This window comes from Hibiscus syriacus, unplaced genomic scaffold (genome assembly GCF_006381635.1).
Source record: "Hibiscus syriacus cultivar Baekdansim isolate YM2019G1 unplaced genomic scaffold, ASM638163v2 tig00110303_pilon, whole genome shotgun sequence".
NCBI classification, from domain to species: domain Eukaryota; kingdom Viridiplantae; phylum Streptophyta; class Magnoliopsida; order Malvales; family Malvaceae; genus Hibiscus; species Hibiscus syriacus.
This window is the reverse complement of record NW_024062672.1, coordinates 1,543,666-1,558,987: the sequence shown is the minus strand read 5'-3', so window position 1 is coordinate 1,558,987 and position 15,322 is coordinate 1,543,666. Positions and strand designations below refer to the sequence as shown.

Here is a 15,322-nt window from a genome sequence, read left to right as displayed (position 1 = left end):
AACTCAGAATATTCAATTGGATATTGACAATCAATTCCCAAGTAATTGAATTGGGTTGGTGAGTTTAAATACAACAGTTAATTGTACAGCATGCACAAAGGGAGACAACAAGGTAATAATGGTTAGAGGAAATTCAAGAAATATTTACAAAAATCCCATTGCCAATAAACCTTCTCAACAATCCCTCCACCAACTTCTTACTGCAAGGTGAAGTGTATCGGATGCCGGAGGAACACCCCAGAGATATGGCACTGCAACTGTCATGGTAAGCTTTTCGTGCAATCCACCTTTGATGGCTTTCTCAACCGCAATGACCTGAATGTTAGGAAATAAACCAAGTACAAGTAATTTCCCTATAACCAGATTAGTGAGAATGCGAAATAAAAGCGGAAAAATAATACCCGAAATTTGATAACGGAGTTCAGCCAATTTATGCTTACGTCTCCGGACTGCTGCAGATCTTTTACTAAGAGAAAATTTACAGGTGTTTACACAACACACTTGAGAGAGAACTAGAAGATTTTGGGATGATTTTGAAGCTAAATGAGCTAGGGTATTTATAGTTAAAACTTAGGGACTAATATTGTAATTAAAAATAAAAATATTTTGGGCAGCCCCCCTCCCCAATTTGTTTTAGCAGCCGGCTGCTAGTTAGCAGCCCAACTTGTTCTTTAATTTTCAACAATCTCCCACTTGAAGACTGATTTCAATCTGTCTTCACACCTCGATCGATGCAGCAGTATTTCTGGTCTTTTATTCTAGCATGCCAACTGAAGCTGAACACAACTTCAGTTTGTCTGTAGTTACCGTCTTTGTTAACATGTCTGCTGGATTTTGAGCTCCACTGATCTTTTCAAGTTTCAAAATCCCATCTTCCAGAAGAGATCGGATAAAATGATATCGCAATTGTATGTGCTTCGTCCTGGAATGAAAAGACGGATTCTTCGCTAGATGGATAACACTTTGACTGTCGCAATACAAGACATTGTTTTCTTGTTTCTTGCCTAACTCATTCAAGAAACTTTGGAGCCAGACCATCTCTTTGCTGGCTTCCGTAACATCAACATATTCTGCTTCGGTTGTGGAGAGAGCAACTATCTTCTGTAGTTGAGAAACCCAACTCACTGAGGTTCCTCCTAGAGTATAGACATACCCTGTAGTGCTTCTTCTGATGTCAACATTTCCGACTAAGTCAGCATCTACATAGCCTGTCAGTATCGTATCTCCACCTTTGAAACAAAGTGCTTTGTTTGTGGTACCTCGCAGATATCTGAGGATCCATTTGACTGCTTCCCAGTGTATTTTGCCTGGATTATTCATGTACCTGCTAAGAGCTCCCACTGCTTGAGCAATATCTGGTCTGGTACAAACCATGGCATACATCAGACTTCCAATTGCTGAGGCATACAGCACCTTCACCATGTGTGCACGTTCTTCCTCCGTCTTTGGTGACTGTTCTTTGGAGAGTCTGAAATGAACACCTAAAGGTGTATTTACTGGTTTAGCATCTTGCATGTTGAACCTGGAGAGTACTTTGTTGATGTACTCAGCCTGTGATAACATCAAAGTCCCCGACTTTGTGTCTCTCTTGATCCTCATCCCAAGAATCTGCTTTGCAGCGCCCAGATCCTTCATAGCAAACTGCTTCGACAATTTTTGCTTTAAGTGTATAATCTCTTGCATGTTTGAGCCTGCAACGAGCATGTCATCAACGTACAATAATAAAATAATGAAGCTGTTGTCGAACCTCTTGATGTAACAACAATGATCTGCTTGGCATCTGGTAAAACCACTACTACCCATGAAACTATCGAACTTCTTGTACCACTGTCTAGGAGCTTGTTTTAAACCATACAAGCTCTTCTTCAACCTGCATACCAGGTTTTTCTTGCCTGCCTCTATGAAGCCTTCTGGCTGCCTCATATAGATTTCTTCCTCCAAATCACCATGAAGGAAAGCTGTCTTTACATCTAACTGCTCAAGATGTAAATTTTCTGCAGCTACAATTTTCAACACCAGTCTGATTGTAGACAGTTTCACGACTGGAGAGAAAATTTCATTGTAATCAATACCTTCTTTTTGCTGAAAGCCTTTGACAACCAATCTTGCTTTGTAACGTTTGCTCCCATCGTGCTCTTCTTTGATCCTGTAAATCCACTTGTTATGGAGCGCTCTCTTGCCTGGTGGTAATTCAGCTAATTCCCACGTCTGATTTGACATAAGCGAGTCCATCTCATCTTTCATGGAAGACTCCCACTTGACTGAATCCTCCACTTGCATTGCTTCATCATAACACTCTGGTTCACCATTGTCAGTCAGCAACAAGTAGTGTAAAGAAGGTGAATACCGTTGGGTTGGTTTAGGAATTCTGGAGGAGCGTCTCAGTTCTGGTGTGCCTGGTTCTTCCTCTTGAACTGCTTCAGGACTGATCTGAACATCATTTCTAGAAATCTCCTCGAACTCAGCAAATTCCTTTGTTTCAGCCTCGGTATTACTTGATTCTGCGGTTGACCTGTCTTTGTACATCACATTTTCATTGAAAATGATGTCTCTGCTTCTGATGATCTTTCGATTTTCGTAGTCCCAAAACCGGTAACCGAACTCATCACCGCCATAACCAACAAAGGCACATTTGTTGGACTTAGCATCAAGTTTACTTCTTTCAGCAGAGTCTATGTGTACATAAGAAATACAACCAAACACTCTTAAGTGTGAAAGGTTTATTTCTTTCTTGCTCCAAGCTTCCTCTGGTATTCCGCCATCCAAAGGAACAGAGGGCCCACGGTTGATCAGGTAAGCTGCAGTGTTGATAGCTTCAGCCCATAGAAATTTGGGCAATCCGGCATGTATCCTCATGCTTCTAGCACGTTCATTCAGAGTTCTGTTCATGCGCTCTGCTACGCCATTCTGCTGCGGTGTTATGGGAACTGTTTTCTCCATCTTAATCCCATTGTTTGCGCAGAAATCTCTGAATCTACTGTCTCTGTACTCTCCTCCATTGTCAGACCTCAACCTCTTGACTTTCAAACCAGTCTCATTTTCCACCATGACCTTCCATTTTCTGAAGGTATCAAAGACTTCTGATTTCTTCTTCAGAAAATAAACCCACACCTTCCTTGTTGAATCATCGATGAAGGTGACATAATATAGTGAGCCTGCAAGAGATGGAACTGGGGATGGTCCCCATACATCAGTATGAATCAATTCTAACCTTTCTGCCTTGGGTGCCTTGCCAATCTTTGCAAAACTGACTTTCTTTTGTTTTCCAAAGATGCAATCCTCGCATAGTCCGACATCCACATTCTTTAGATCCGACAGCTTCCCTTTTGACAGAAGTATCTTCATTCCTTTCTCGCTCATATGGCCAAGCCTTTGGTGCCATAGGTTTGATTTTCCATCAGCATCTGCTACTGCAATGATATTCTCTAAATTTGAGGTTACATAGAGAGTACCAGTCTTCTTACCACGAGCAATGACGAGTGCTCCTTTGGTAATCTTCCATTCACAACCTGAAAAGGTTGTACTATATCCTTCTCCATCAAGCTGTCCAACAGAAATCAGATTTCTTTTGAGGCCAGGAATATGTCTCACTCCTGTCAGCTTCCAGGTGGTCTGGTTTGGCAGCTTTAGTCGGATATCTCCTTTTCCGACGATCTTCAAGGTTTCATCATCAGCAAGATGAACCTTCCCAAAATCACCACTGATATAGTTCTCCATGATTTCTTGGCATGGGGTGGAGTGGAAAGATGCCCCTGAATCCAAGATCCATGATTCAATCGGACTGTTGACGCTTAGAATCATGGCATCACCTGTCTCCTCTGTCACGTTGGCAGATTCCTGTGCACCGGTATCTTTCTTCAGTGCTCGGCAATCTCTTTTAAAGTGACCTTTCTTGCCACAATTATAACAGGTAAAATCTTTCTTTCCCGTTCTGGATTTTTCCCGTATGGATTTGGATCTGCCACGATTTGAATTTCTTTCTGAAGTTCTCCCTCTGGACTCCGTGTGCAAGGCTGAGGAGGTTGATGCTTCACCCGATTCTCTCCGTCGAATTTCTTCGCTCAGTACCAGATCCCGAACATCGTCGAATTTTAATTTACTATTTCCCGACGAGCTGCTAACTGCTGTAACAGTAGCATTCCAACTGTCTGGTAGAGATGATAAGAGAATTAAAGCTCGAACTTCATCATCGAATTCAATTTCCACAGAACTCAACTGGGTTGTGATTGTGTTGAGTTCATTCAGGTGTTGAGCCACTGATGCCCCTTCCGTCATCCGCAAATTGAATAATCGCCTCATCAAGTGAACTTTGTTTGAGGCCGATGGCTTCTCATACATACTGGAGAGAGCTGCCATAAGACCTGCCGTGGTCTTTTCCTTTGCTATGTTGAAAGCAACATTTCGGGACAACGTCAGTCGGATAACTCCGAGGGCTTGTCTGTCGAGAAGAGCCCAGTCTTCATTCTTCATGCCCTCTGGTTGCTTTCCTGAAAGAGGTTGATATAGATTTTTCTGATACAGAAAATCTTCAATCTGCATCTTCCAAAAGCCAAAGTCCGCACCATCGAACTTTTCAATTTTCACCTTCCCTTCGTCTGCAGCCATCGCTCCCACTCGAATCTGGCTTCGTTTGGATCGTTTCTGACAATTTCTACGAACCGCCGTGTATTAGAACACCTCCGTCGACAAACTCGTATCGCCGACCGAATTTCACTATTCACGAAATTCACTATTCACGTGAATAGTAATGAATAGTAACCTCGCAGAAAATTGACAAAATTCACAACCAAAAGCTCTGATTACCAGTTGTTAGGAAATAAACCAAGTACAAGTAATTTCCCTATAACCAGATTAGTGAGAATGCGAAATAAAAGCGGAAAAATAATACCCAAAATTTGATAACGGAGTTCAGCCAATTTATGCTTACGTCTCCGGACTGCTGCAGATCTTTTACTAAGAGAAAATTTACAGGTGTTTACACAACACACTTGAGAGAGAACTAGAAGATTTTGGGATGATTTTGAAGCTAAATGAGCTAGGGTATTTATAGTTAAAACTTAGGGACTAATATTGTAATTAAAAATAAAAATATTTTGGGCAGCCCCCCTCCCCAATTTGTTTTAGCAGCCGGCTGCTACTTAGCAGCCCAACTTGTTCTTTAATTTTCAACACTGAACATTATGGATAGATGTGAATATCTCAAAACTACAAGTAGCCTCAAGAAGCAAGCAGACCTTTCCAAGGATCAGCAGACAATAATCATACGAATACAGAACATAAATGAAAGAAATACTGCATGTTGCGATGCGTGTAAGAGAACAGTTAAGAAAGGAGGACATGAAACCACGTTTTGAAAGTTAACCAATAGGTTTCTAATAATAACATGTTGCTTTTGATTCAAAGTTCAAGAAAACTGCTAAAATGGAAGACCACTCAAAGCTGAGAGGATTCTAACTGGAAAACTCAGCAAATACATTTTCATGATTTGTTTAGTAAATAGATCAGACTTGTATGTTTGATTGAATATGAGAATGGGGTCAACAACTACCAATTGTGAACCTATGTTGCTCGAACTCTTCATTTTTTCTTGAATTTCGTGTATGACACATGGATATGGAGACATGACCTCTAAAGATCTTCCAAATACATGGAGAAAACATAAAAAAGAAACTAACCATATCCATTTCAGATCCCTACTTGTACCTGATACTTACACCCGAGTCCCAGACTAAACAAACAAAAAGATTGCTCACTAACTAAAACATTAATATGGACTCTGGTACCTGATAAAACAAAGGAACAAAGAGCTCAAACAAATGGAATTTGTTTAGAATCTTAAGGCTATATTATGAAATATTAGCTTAGAATGTCTTGGATAATATACTAAACTACGATTTTCAACTCAATTTCTTTATGTATGTAAAAATGGAATGTGGTAATGATTTAAGAAAAGATGATTCTAGTCCAATGCTGCATACCTCCCTACCATGCTCTAAAACAGTATCTTCTACAACATCAATGAGCATCTCAATGGAACGGCAAAAGCCAATGATACAAAGATTGACCAAACCACATGTCTTAAGTCTTTTAGGATTGAAAACCTCGGTTTAACGACAAATTAACAGCATGGAAGTTTCTTACATTTGTCGCTGCATTGTCGAAAAGAGCACCTAGACATAAGCCTTGGTTAGGACCCATGTAATTACTCTCTTGAAACCGTTGTAGTCTTTGAGATGCTTTTGACTTCCCCTGTTTCTTCTGCACAAATAACAAATTCTTCACCCAAAATCCAAATTAAGTACATATTCTAAAAAGATGAGCCAATGAATGAGATAAATGTCAAGACTGAGTCCCATATACCATCTAAGCTCAAAATTCCATTTTACTTGGGTCAATTAACAACATAATCGTTGATGGCTCTTAAATACTCTAAGAAAGAGTTATAAGAGTTCTTTTTCCACATTTTGAAATCTTAATTCTCAAATAAAGGTATTTTTATACTTATTCCTAAAGATAGGATTATTTATTCAAATAAGCATCACAATAGTCAATTAAGGCCTTAACTTCACATTTTTTTTCCAATTTTCCCTTTCAGTCATTAATTTTTCGAATATATTTTATTTTTGAATATACATATAAAGAATTAAATAGTGTTTACCTTCTCATCTCTTGAACCCATTCCACATCTGCAAATTCCAGTCAATTACAAAGAACAATGATATCAATTCAATTCAATTCTTAACACCTATGACCCTGTATTGAACAACAATATAATCACAAGGCAAAACTTTTTTAAAAAAAATGCCCCAATATCCTCAACACCTATGACTCTTTACTCAATTCAATTGTCTATTTCGTTACGTAAAAGAAGCAACATTAATCTATAAAATAGATATATATTGCCCCTGTTCCGTTGACTGCGATAAAAAAAACATTTCTGAATACCGTTTTCGGAAGGGGACCAAGGAAAGAAACCACAAGAGTAATCACCGAGGAAGCCGCCGGAATCTGAAGCTTTGGAAGAGAAACGAAGGAATCGAGAGGGGCGATTGGAGAATCTGAAGGAATTTGGGAGAGAAGAATTGGCCAATTGGGTTCTCTCCATCGAGAAAGGTTCCACAAACCGCTATCAAACATCCCGGATGATGCCACCACAAACCGCTAGACCAAATGAGAGGTTCCGAGCACCATCGACGTTCAACTTGTACCAGCCCTGTGCTGGTGGTGACCACCGAATCAAACATTGATTATTCACTGCTCCACAAAGATTAGTATCAGCACGCTCTTTCATCGCATGCAGCGCTTCTTGCTGGAGCCGCAGAATTTGTTGAGCAACACTCACAGCTACCACAACATCCGGTTCAAACACAAATTTGTTTCGTCGAATCCATAGGCACCATATAACCGAGCCAAAGAGAAGATCCCAGTCATCATCCTGTTCAGAAAATACCATGGCTGTTGGAGATTAATTTGTATCCATTCAATCATGGGCAAGTTCCAAAATTCGGTGGCACGATCCAGATTTATCAAGCCAGCCCAAGTCAAACGAGCATGCACACAGTCCGGAAAGATGTGCGAAGCTGTTTTCATGGCGGCTCCACAGATTCAACACTCTGCATCATTATAAATATGTCGACCACTAACAAGCGTCGTAATTGTCAAATAATTCATTCTTTTTCTTAGACAATTATGCTAAAAAAACGCAAAATAGGAAAGAAGGGTGTCAGTCCACAGATTCAGAAATTTCTAATTTTGATTTGATTTTATATTGAACCAAGAAATTTGTAAATCAAAATAATTAAAAAGGGAGGAGTTTGGAATAATCACGTAAACTAAATAAAATAAATTTAATGTAACGAAAGCAAGAAAAGTAAATTGTAGAAAAGATAATTATAATGAGAGATGACATCTAGTTTCGTTTTGCCTCAATCCATATCAATCACTGAAATACATTTTACTTCGGATGCTTGTTGGTTAGAGTCTACAATGCCCTACCTTGTAAATTACTCGTTAGGTGAATAAATTCCCAAAGACAATATATGAAATTTAATCCTTTTTTGGATTAACAATGATTATCAATGTTATGTCAATTCTTTCTTTAGTATTGGAAAAGTCCATGCTCAGATTACAGCGTCTTGATGAGAATCAAACCCAATCTTGATTTTCCTTAGCGGACCGCCGCTAGTTCTTAGAGAATTAAATTTTCTACAAGCCGACTTTTCTCTCCAATTGTAGATCATAACTTCGATCAAACAAATGTGCACTCTTTGGATTGAAGGTATTGAGGTGTTTAAAGAAAAGGCCGATTGCCTCTCCTCGTCTATCAAAAATCAAGAAAAAATCTGAAGATATGAAGCTTTTTTGCAATTCTCACAAGATTGGATTGAAACGTAGCTCAGCTATCGGCTAAGAAAAAGTTTAGCAAAGTATGATAGAATTCATACTTAGCGTGTAGAAGAGAGAAAAGATGAAAACGAAAATAAATTTATTGAACCAAAAACCTAAAAGCCAAAATTAGTTCTATATTGAATTTTGAACTTATAGTGTAATCTCTCAAGCTTCATCCTAGAGGGTATTTATAACTTTGAGATAAGCTAGTGAAAATAAAATACTATCTCTTAAGAAAATTAAAACACTTATTTCCTAATTAATAGTAAACGAAAAATCCTAATTAACCTAAATAATAGTAAATTAAAAAACTCTGCAAACTAAAATCCTAATTAATAAAATAATGAAATCTAAGATGTTTGAATTTAAATTATAACTTTTAATTCCTTAAGAATTGTGGTTCGCCCTTGCTTTACTCCTTTAATCTTGTTACTTGGATTATTAAATAAAAGTTGGTGCCCAACTTGGTCTTTAAATCTGAGTTGGCGTCGACAACTCCAGAAAAATAAGATAAATATGCTTTAATCCACCCTTTAATTGTTGTTTTTTGAAAAGTAGAGTCCTGCATAAAATATAATGTAAATAACCTAAATTAACATTATAAAAAGAATAACACAAATTAATTAATAATAAAATATTAACTAAATAAAACACCCATGCATACCTTTTTCGCTTGGTCAACAATCGATCTCGACTAAGAGCAAAGTTTGAGCTCGAGGCAAACCTCTATACTTTGCCGACATTTTCCAGAAATTAACATTCAAAGCTGGTTCCTTCCCATTCTCAGCTATATGGACCTAGAACTAAGAAATTAAATTCTAAAACAGTAAGCAACTACTTTGATTATTTTGAGCGATCAAGGGGTTATAAGTTTTATGATCTCAAAAATATTTTGAAGGTGTGATCTATAACACTATCTTTTAAGATGTTGAGTTTGGAGGGAGAAATAAGGTTCAAGAAAATAATTTTAAGGAGGAATTGGATTATAACTCAATTTATATTAACACTTTTGATGATATTCACTTGTTTATACATGTCGTTAAGTAAACAGTGAGCCTAGAATCTCAATAACATTATTTTGAACAATTCTCCAAGTAAGAAAAGAAATTATTAAAGAAGATCAAACTCAACAATCTCAAAGAATAAATGTCATTAGAAAGATTCACAAGATGAGAGAAATATTATTTGGGTTATTATGTTTCTACAAGAAATAAAGATGACAGTAGAATGATAAAAATGATCTAATCAACTTTCGTCATGTCATAAAAGTTATGACTCTCAAAAGTGGATTAATGCCAAGTAAAAAGAGTACAAGTTTATACACTATAATAAAGTTTGAGGATTGATCCTATTACCTGAAGGTGTAAATTTAATTAGTTATAAGTGAATATTTATAATCAAGATGAATGCAAATGATGATGTTGATAAGTATAAAACATGTCTTGTATATAAAAGATATACTCTAGTTCTACGATACGATAACCTTAATATACAGTTAAAAAAGATGTTATCGGTTTTGTTATTATTTTAAATAATAAAATCGATAAAAAATGATGAAAACATTATTATTTTTAATAATGAATAATAAAATCGATAGAAATAATAATATTTTTAATTATTTTTTACTGATTTTATTATTTAAAATAATAACAAAACGTGTAATATTTTTTTAATTATATATTTAAGAGGTCACACGTGAGCATTTCATTCCGATACCGAATTGGAGAAATCCAAATACAAAAAGACATAAGAGTAGAGTGACCGAAATAGCCTTTGCTTTCCTAACAAGAAACGCTGATTCCTTCCGTTTACTCTCTTGAACTCTATTAAAAATAAGCGTGAATTACCTGTCCACCCTTTCTCATCTCTTTCTTGACAACAACAAATTTCGTCCAGAATCAAAACCCCAAAATATCTTCTTTTTCTTTCTTTCTTCTCGACTCTTCAATCAGCCAAAACCCATGTCTAACCAAGCTGAATCGTCCGACTCGTAAGTGCTCAGATCTCTTTTCCCCTTTGTCTTTGATGGGTTTCCTTGTGATATCTCTATTCTGATTGTGATTTTGTGTTTTCAGTAAGGGGGCTAAGAAGGATTTTAGTACTGCGATCTTGGAAAGAAAGAAGGCAGCGAACCGACTTGTTGTCGATGAGGCACTCAACGACGATAACTCAGTTGTTTCCCTTCACCCTGATACCATGGAGAAACTCCAGATATTTCGCGGTGACACTATTCTGATCAAGGTTTCGTCTTTAAATTTGGCTTTTATATTATGTTCTCTCTTTTTATTGGTTGTTAAGTCTTGCTTAATGGGTATATGCTCTATGTTTAGCTGTTTGCGTGTTTTAGGGTTTAATTCTCACTTTTTTTGTTTGAAATTTTGGGTTTTGTTGATGGGATTTACTGCTTTTTTATGATTTTTTTGTTTGGTCTTCAATTAGGTCTCTCCTGTTGTAGGTTGGATGTATGAATGAAGTTGTTGCATGATTAATTGGTTTTTGATTATGTTAGCTGTTAGTTGTTTAGGGTTTAATTCTCACTCTTTTGGTTTGAAATTTGGGGTTGAATCTCTTTTGGTAAACTGGATGTACGATGGAATCTATTGTATGCTTAATTGTACTTATCTTATGCTTAATAATGGGTATTCACTTATGTTAGTTTGCTGTGTTATAGGGTCTAATTCTCACCTTTTTGCTTGAAATTTGAGGGGTTCTATTTGATGGTTTGCCTGCTTTTCATGTTTTGTATTGGTCTTCCCTTGGGACCGCTTTTTTGGTAAGATAGGATGCATGGTTTTGTTGTTGAGGCTCAATGTTATTTCTCTATTTTCTGTTATTTTTAATGTAACGAGCTTTATTTACAAAGCTTTCCATCGAAGGCTGGATGTTTACTGAGGAATGTGGATTATTAAGTTAGAGGGCATTGTGGGATCCAAGCTTGCTTGAACACATGAGTGTTATTGAATAGCTACTAATTTTCAATTCTTCATGTGGATTTCAATTTTATGTCTTAACACTGTCTTTTGCATTATTCTATTGGTTCGCAGGGTAAGAAGAGAAAGGACACCATCTGCATTGCTCTTGCAGACGATACATGTGAAGAACCAAAGATCAGGATGAATAAGGTTGTCAGGTCAAACTTGAGGGTTAGGCTTGGTGATGTCATCTCTGTGCACCAGTGTCCAGATGTTAAGTATGGGAAACGTGTGCATATCTTGCCTGTGGATGACACTATTGAAGGGGTTACTGGAAATCTCTTTGATGCTTACCTGAAACGTGAGTTTATTTCTGATCTTTTATTTCCAAGTTATGGTCGTTTCTTTTTGGTGTTTAGGTTGGTTACTAGGCAGGTAAAGATGAACCAATCATAAGGCTCATTGATTGATTGAAAATATAAAATGATTCCCATTAACATAATTGAGGACTGGAATATTTAGTGTTGAATTAATAATAATATTGTCTATAAATGCTGACTGATGACTGTGGATTTACAGCTTACTTTCTGGAAGCATACCGTCCAGTAAGGAAGGGTGATATGTTCCTTGTCAGAGGTGGAATGAGAAGTGTAGAATTCAAGGTTATCGAGACTGATCCTCCTGAGTACTGTGTTGTTGCACCAGACACAGAGATATTCTGTGAGGGAGAGCCTATCCGGAGGGAGGATGAGGACAGATTAGATGAGGTAGGTTATGATGATGTTGGTGGAGTAAGAAAACAGATGGCTCAGATTAGGGAATTAGTGGAGCTTCCATTGAGGCATCCTCAGCTCTTCAAATCAATTGGTGTGAAGCCACCAAAAGGAATTTTGCTTTATGGACCTCCTGGGTCTGGAAAAACTCTGATTGCTCGTGCTGTTGCGAATGAGACTGGGGCTTTTTTCTTTTGCATCAATGGTCCGGAGATCATGTCAAAATTGGCTGGCGAGAGTGAAAGCAATCTGAGGAAAGCATTTGAGGAGGCAGAGAAGAATGCACCATCTATTATATTCATTGATGAACTTGACTCAATTGCTCCCAAACGAGAGAAGACCCATGGTGAAGTTGAGAGGAGGATTGTCTCTCAGCTGTTGACATTGATGGATGGGCTTAAATCCCGTGCACATGTTATTGTGATTGGGGCCACAAATCGTCCCAATAGCATTGATCCAGCTCTCAGAAGGTTTGGAAGATTTGATAGGGAGATTGATATTGGTGTCCCTGATGAAGTTGGCCGTCTTGAGGTGCTTCGAATTCACACAAAGAACATGAAATTGGCTGAAGAGGTAATGTCAAAAACTAAACATTTATTTCTTTCCCTTAAAAATCATGTACCTTTCTCTTCACCTAAAAGAATGAAATACTGAATCTACTATAATTTCCCGACATAATGTACAGGTTGATTTAGAAAGAATTGCCAAGGACACCCATGGTTATGTTGGTGCTGATCTTGCAGCCCTTTGTACTGAGGCAGCATTACAGTGCATCAGAGAAAAGATGGATGTGATTGACTTAGAAGACGAGTCAATAGATGCAGAGATACTAAACTCTATGGCAGTCACAAATGATCACTTCCAGACTGCTCTTGGAACAAGCAATCCATCAGCACTGCGTGAAACTGTCAGTATTTTCAAGATTATTCTATTGTGATACCACATTCTTTGCTGCTGATTATTAGTTCTTGGGTCAGTTCTGTTTCTGACCGTTATTTTCTTACATTCTCTCAGGTTGTTGAAGTGCCCAATGTCAGCTGGGAAGATATTGGAGGCCTTGAGAATGTTAAAAGGGAGCTTCAAGAGGTAATACATCATATCGGTTTTCATTACTTGTCTGTTCCTCATAAAAAACTTAACCAACTTTTTACATTGGTGTGCAGACTGTTCAATATCCAGTGGAACATCCTGAGAAGTTTGAGAAGTTTGGGATGTCCCCTTCAAAGGGAGTACTATTCTATGGCCCTCCAGGATGCGGCAAAACACTTTTGGCCAAAGCTATTGCCAATGAGTGCCAGGCAAACTTCATTAGCGTCAAGGGTCCGGAGTTACTTACAATGTGGTTTGGAGAGAGTGAGGCTAATGTCCGTGAAATTTTTGACAAGGCACGTCAGTCTGCACCTTGTGTCCTTTTCTTTGATGAACTTGACTCGATTGCTACCCAGGTATGCTCAAGGCCTTCAAATTTTATCTTCACATATCAACTAATTCTGTAGTACTATGGGTTTCAATGCATGTATTCTGGCAAGGGAAACATGCTTGTCTTTGTACACAGTTGGGATTGTTTTTCCTGATGTCATATATTGCTCACATTTGTTACGTATTTCAGAGAGGAAGCAGTGTAGGTGATGCAGGGGGTGCAGCTGATAGGGTTTTGAACCAGCTTCTTACCGAGATGGATGGCATGTCTGCAAAGAAAACAGTTTTCATCATTGGAGCTACAAACCGACCTGACATTATAGATCCGGCACTTCTGCGTCCAGGTCGTCTTGATCAACTGATCTATATTCCTCTCCCTGATGAGGAATCACGCCATCAGATCTTCAAGGCTTGTCTGAGGAAATCACCATTAGCAAAAGAAGTAGACCTTAGAGCTCTTGCGAAATATACTCAAGGCTTTAGTGGGGCAGATATTACTGAAATTTGTCAGCGTGCATGCAAATATGCCATTAGAGAAAACATTGAAAAGGTATCATAATAACTTATGTACGGGTATGTTTTTCCTTGATGTTTGAAAGTGTAACATGAGATTATATTTATTTATCTTTTCAGGATATTGAGAGAGAAAGGAGGAGGGCAGAGAACCCTGAAGCCATGGAAGAAGATGTGGAGGATGAAGTTGCGGAAATCAAGGCTGCACATTTTGAGGAATCGATGAAGTTTGCTCGTAGGAGTGTGAGTGATGCTGATATCCGCAAGTACCAGGCATTTGCGCAAACATTGCAGCAGTCTAGGGGATTTGGAAGTGAATTCAGATTTGCTGAAACTGGTTCACGGGCTCCAGCATCTGATCCCTTTACAGCTTCTGCAGGCGGAGCTGATGAAGATGACCTTTACAGTTAAATCGCCATTTCATCTGTGTTGGCGTAATTTATGGTGACAGTTTGTCTTTCCTCTGTGTGTGCGTAGTTTTAAAATAGACTATTATGTGAAAGCCCGTTGGCAGAGCTGTTGAGCCTGACTGAAAAAACTGGTTTTGTTATTTTTGAAGTCTACAAGATTTTAATTCAGTTTACCCTCGTTATATCCTCTGTCATCGGTCTTCTTCATTCTCTCCTTTTATCTTTTTGTGGTCCAAAGTTTTGAAGTTTTAAATATTTTGCATGCATATGGATATGAATTTAAATCCCCCAATAACCGATTGTTTAAGTTTAAAATATTTAAATGCATTTCTATAGTATTCTTACTTTTTTGGACAAACTACCTGAATGACAATTTAACCATAAGGTTGGTATAAAAATGGCCATCATTTTTAAATTTACGTTACTATGACCGTTAAATTATTTAACTGGTATCATTTAAATCAAATCCTTAAAATTTAACAATTAATAGAAACTTGTATAATTACACATTGATCTTCGGTATTGTATATTTTATTAATTTAGTTTTAATTTAAATTTAACTTTTATCTAATTATAGAGTGACACATGTCACCTTTAATTAGAAAGAAAATAAATAGATGATATCTTGTATTTATTAGAAGTTTAACCTTGGGTTCTTTAGGATGGAATTGGAGTGTCCAAATTATTTAACCAACTGTTTCATTTTTTGATAATTAGAAAGAAAATAAATAGATGATATCTTGTATTTATTAGAAGTTTAACCTTGGGTTCTTTAGGATGGAATTGGAGTGTCCAAATTATTTAACCAACTGTTTCATTTTTTGATAATTAGACTAACATTTATTGAGTTGATATTTTCAAAAAAAAAAACAAGTTTGATTCGATTAACGGTTAAAACAATCAATTA

At 37.4% G+C, this 15,322-nt stretch overlaps 1 protein-coding gene and 1 pseudogene across 1 annotated transcript; one reads left to right on the top strand and one right to left on the bottom strand.

Annotated features, from left to right (window-relative positions):
• Nucleotides 1–122: 122 nt before the first annotated feature.
• Nucleotides 123–6,294, bottom strand: LOC120116874 (annotated as a pseudogene).
• A 3,940-nt stretch (nucleotides 6,295–10,234) lies between these two features.
• LOC120116769 (cell division cycle protein 48 homolog) lies at nucleotides 10,235–14,604 on the top strand. The gene is made up of 10 exons (XM_039137182.1): nucleotides 10,235–10,378; nucleotides 10,464–10,629; nucleotides 11,433–11,661; nucleotides 11,880–12,646; nucleotides 12,759–12,980; nucleotides 13,088–13,159; nucleotides 13,237–13,518; nucleotides 13,683–14,042; nucleotides 14,126–14,419; nucleotides 14,465–14,604. Exons 1-9 carry the CDS (start codon nucleotides 10,350–10,352, stop codon nucleotides 14,414–14,416), a joined length of 2,418 nt encoding a protein of 805 aa, XP_038993113.1. The 5' UTR covers nucleotides 10,235–10,349; the 3' UTR covers nucleotides 14,417–14,419; nucleotides 14,465–14,604.
• Nucleotides 14,605–15,322: the final 718 nt, after the last annotated feature.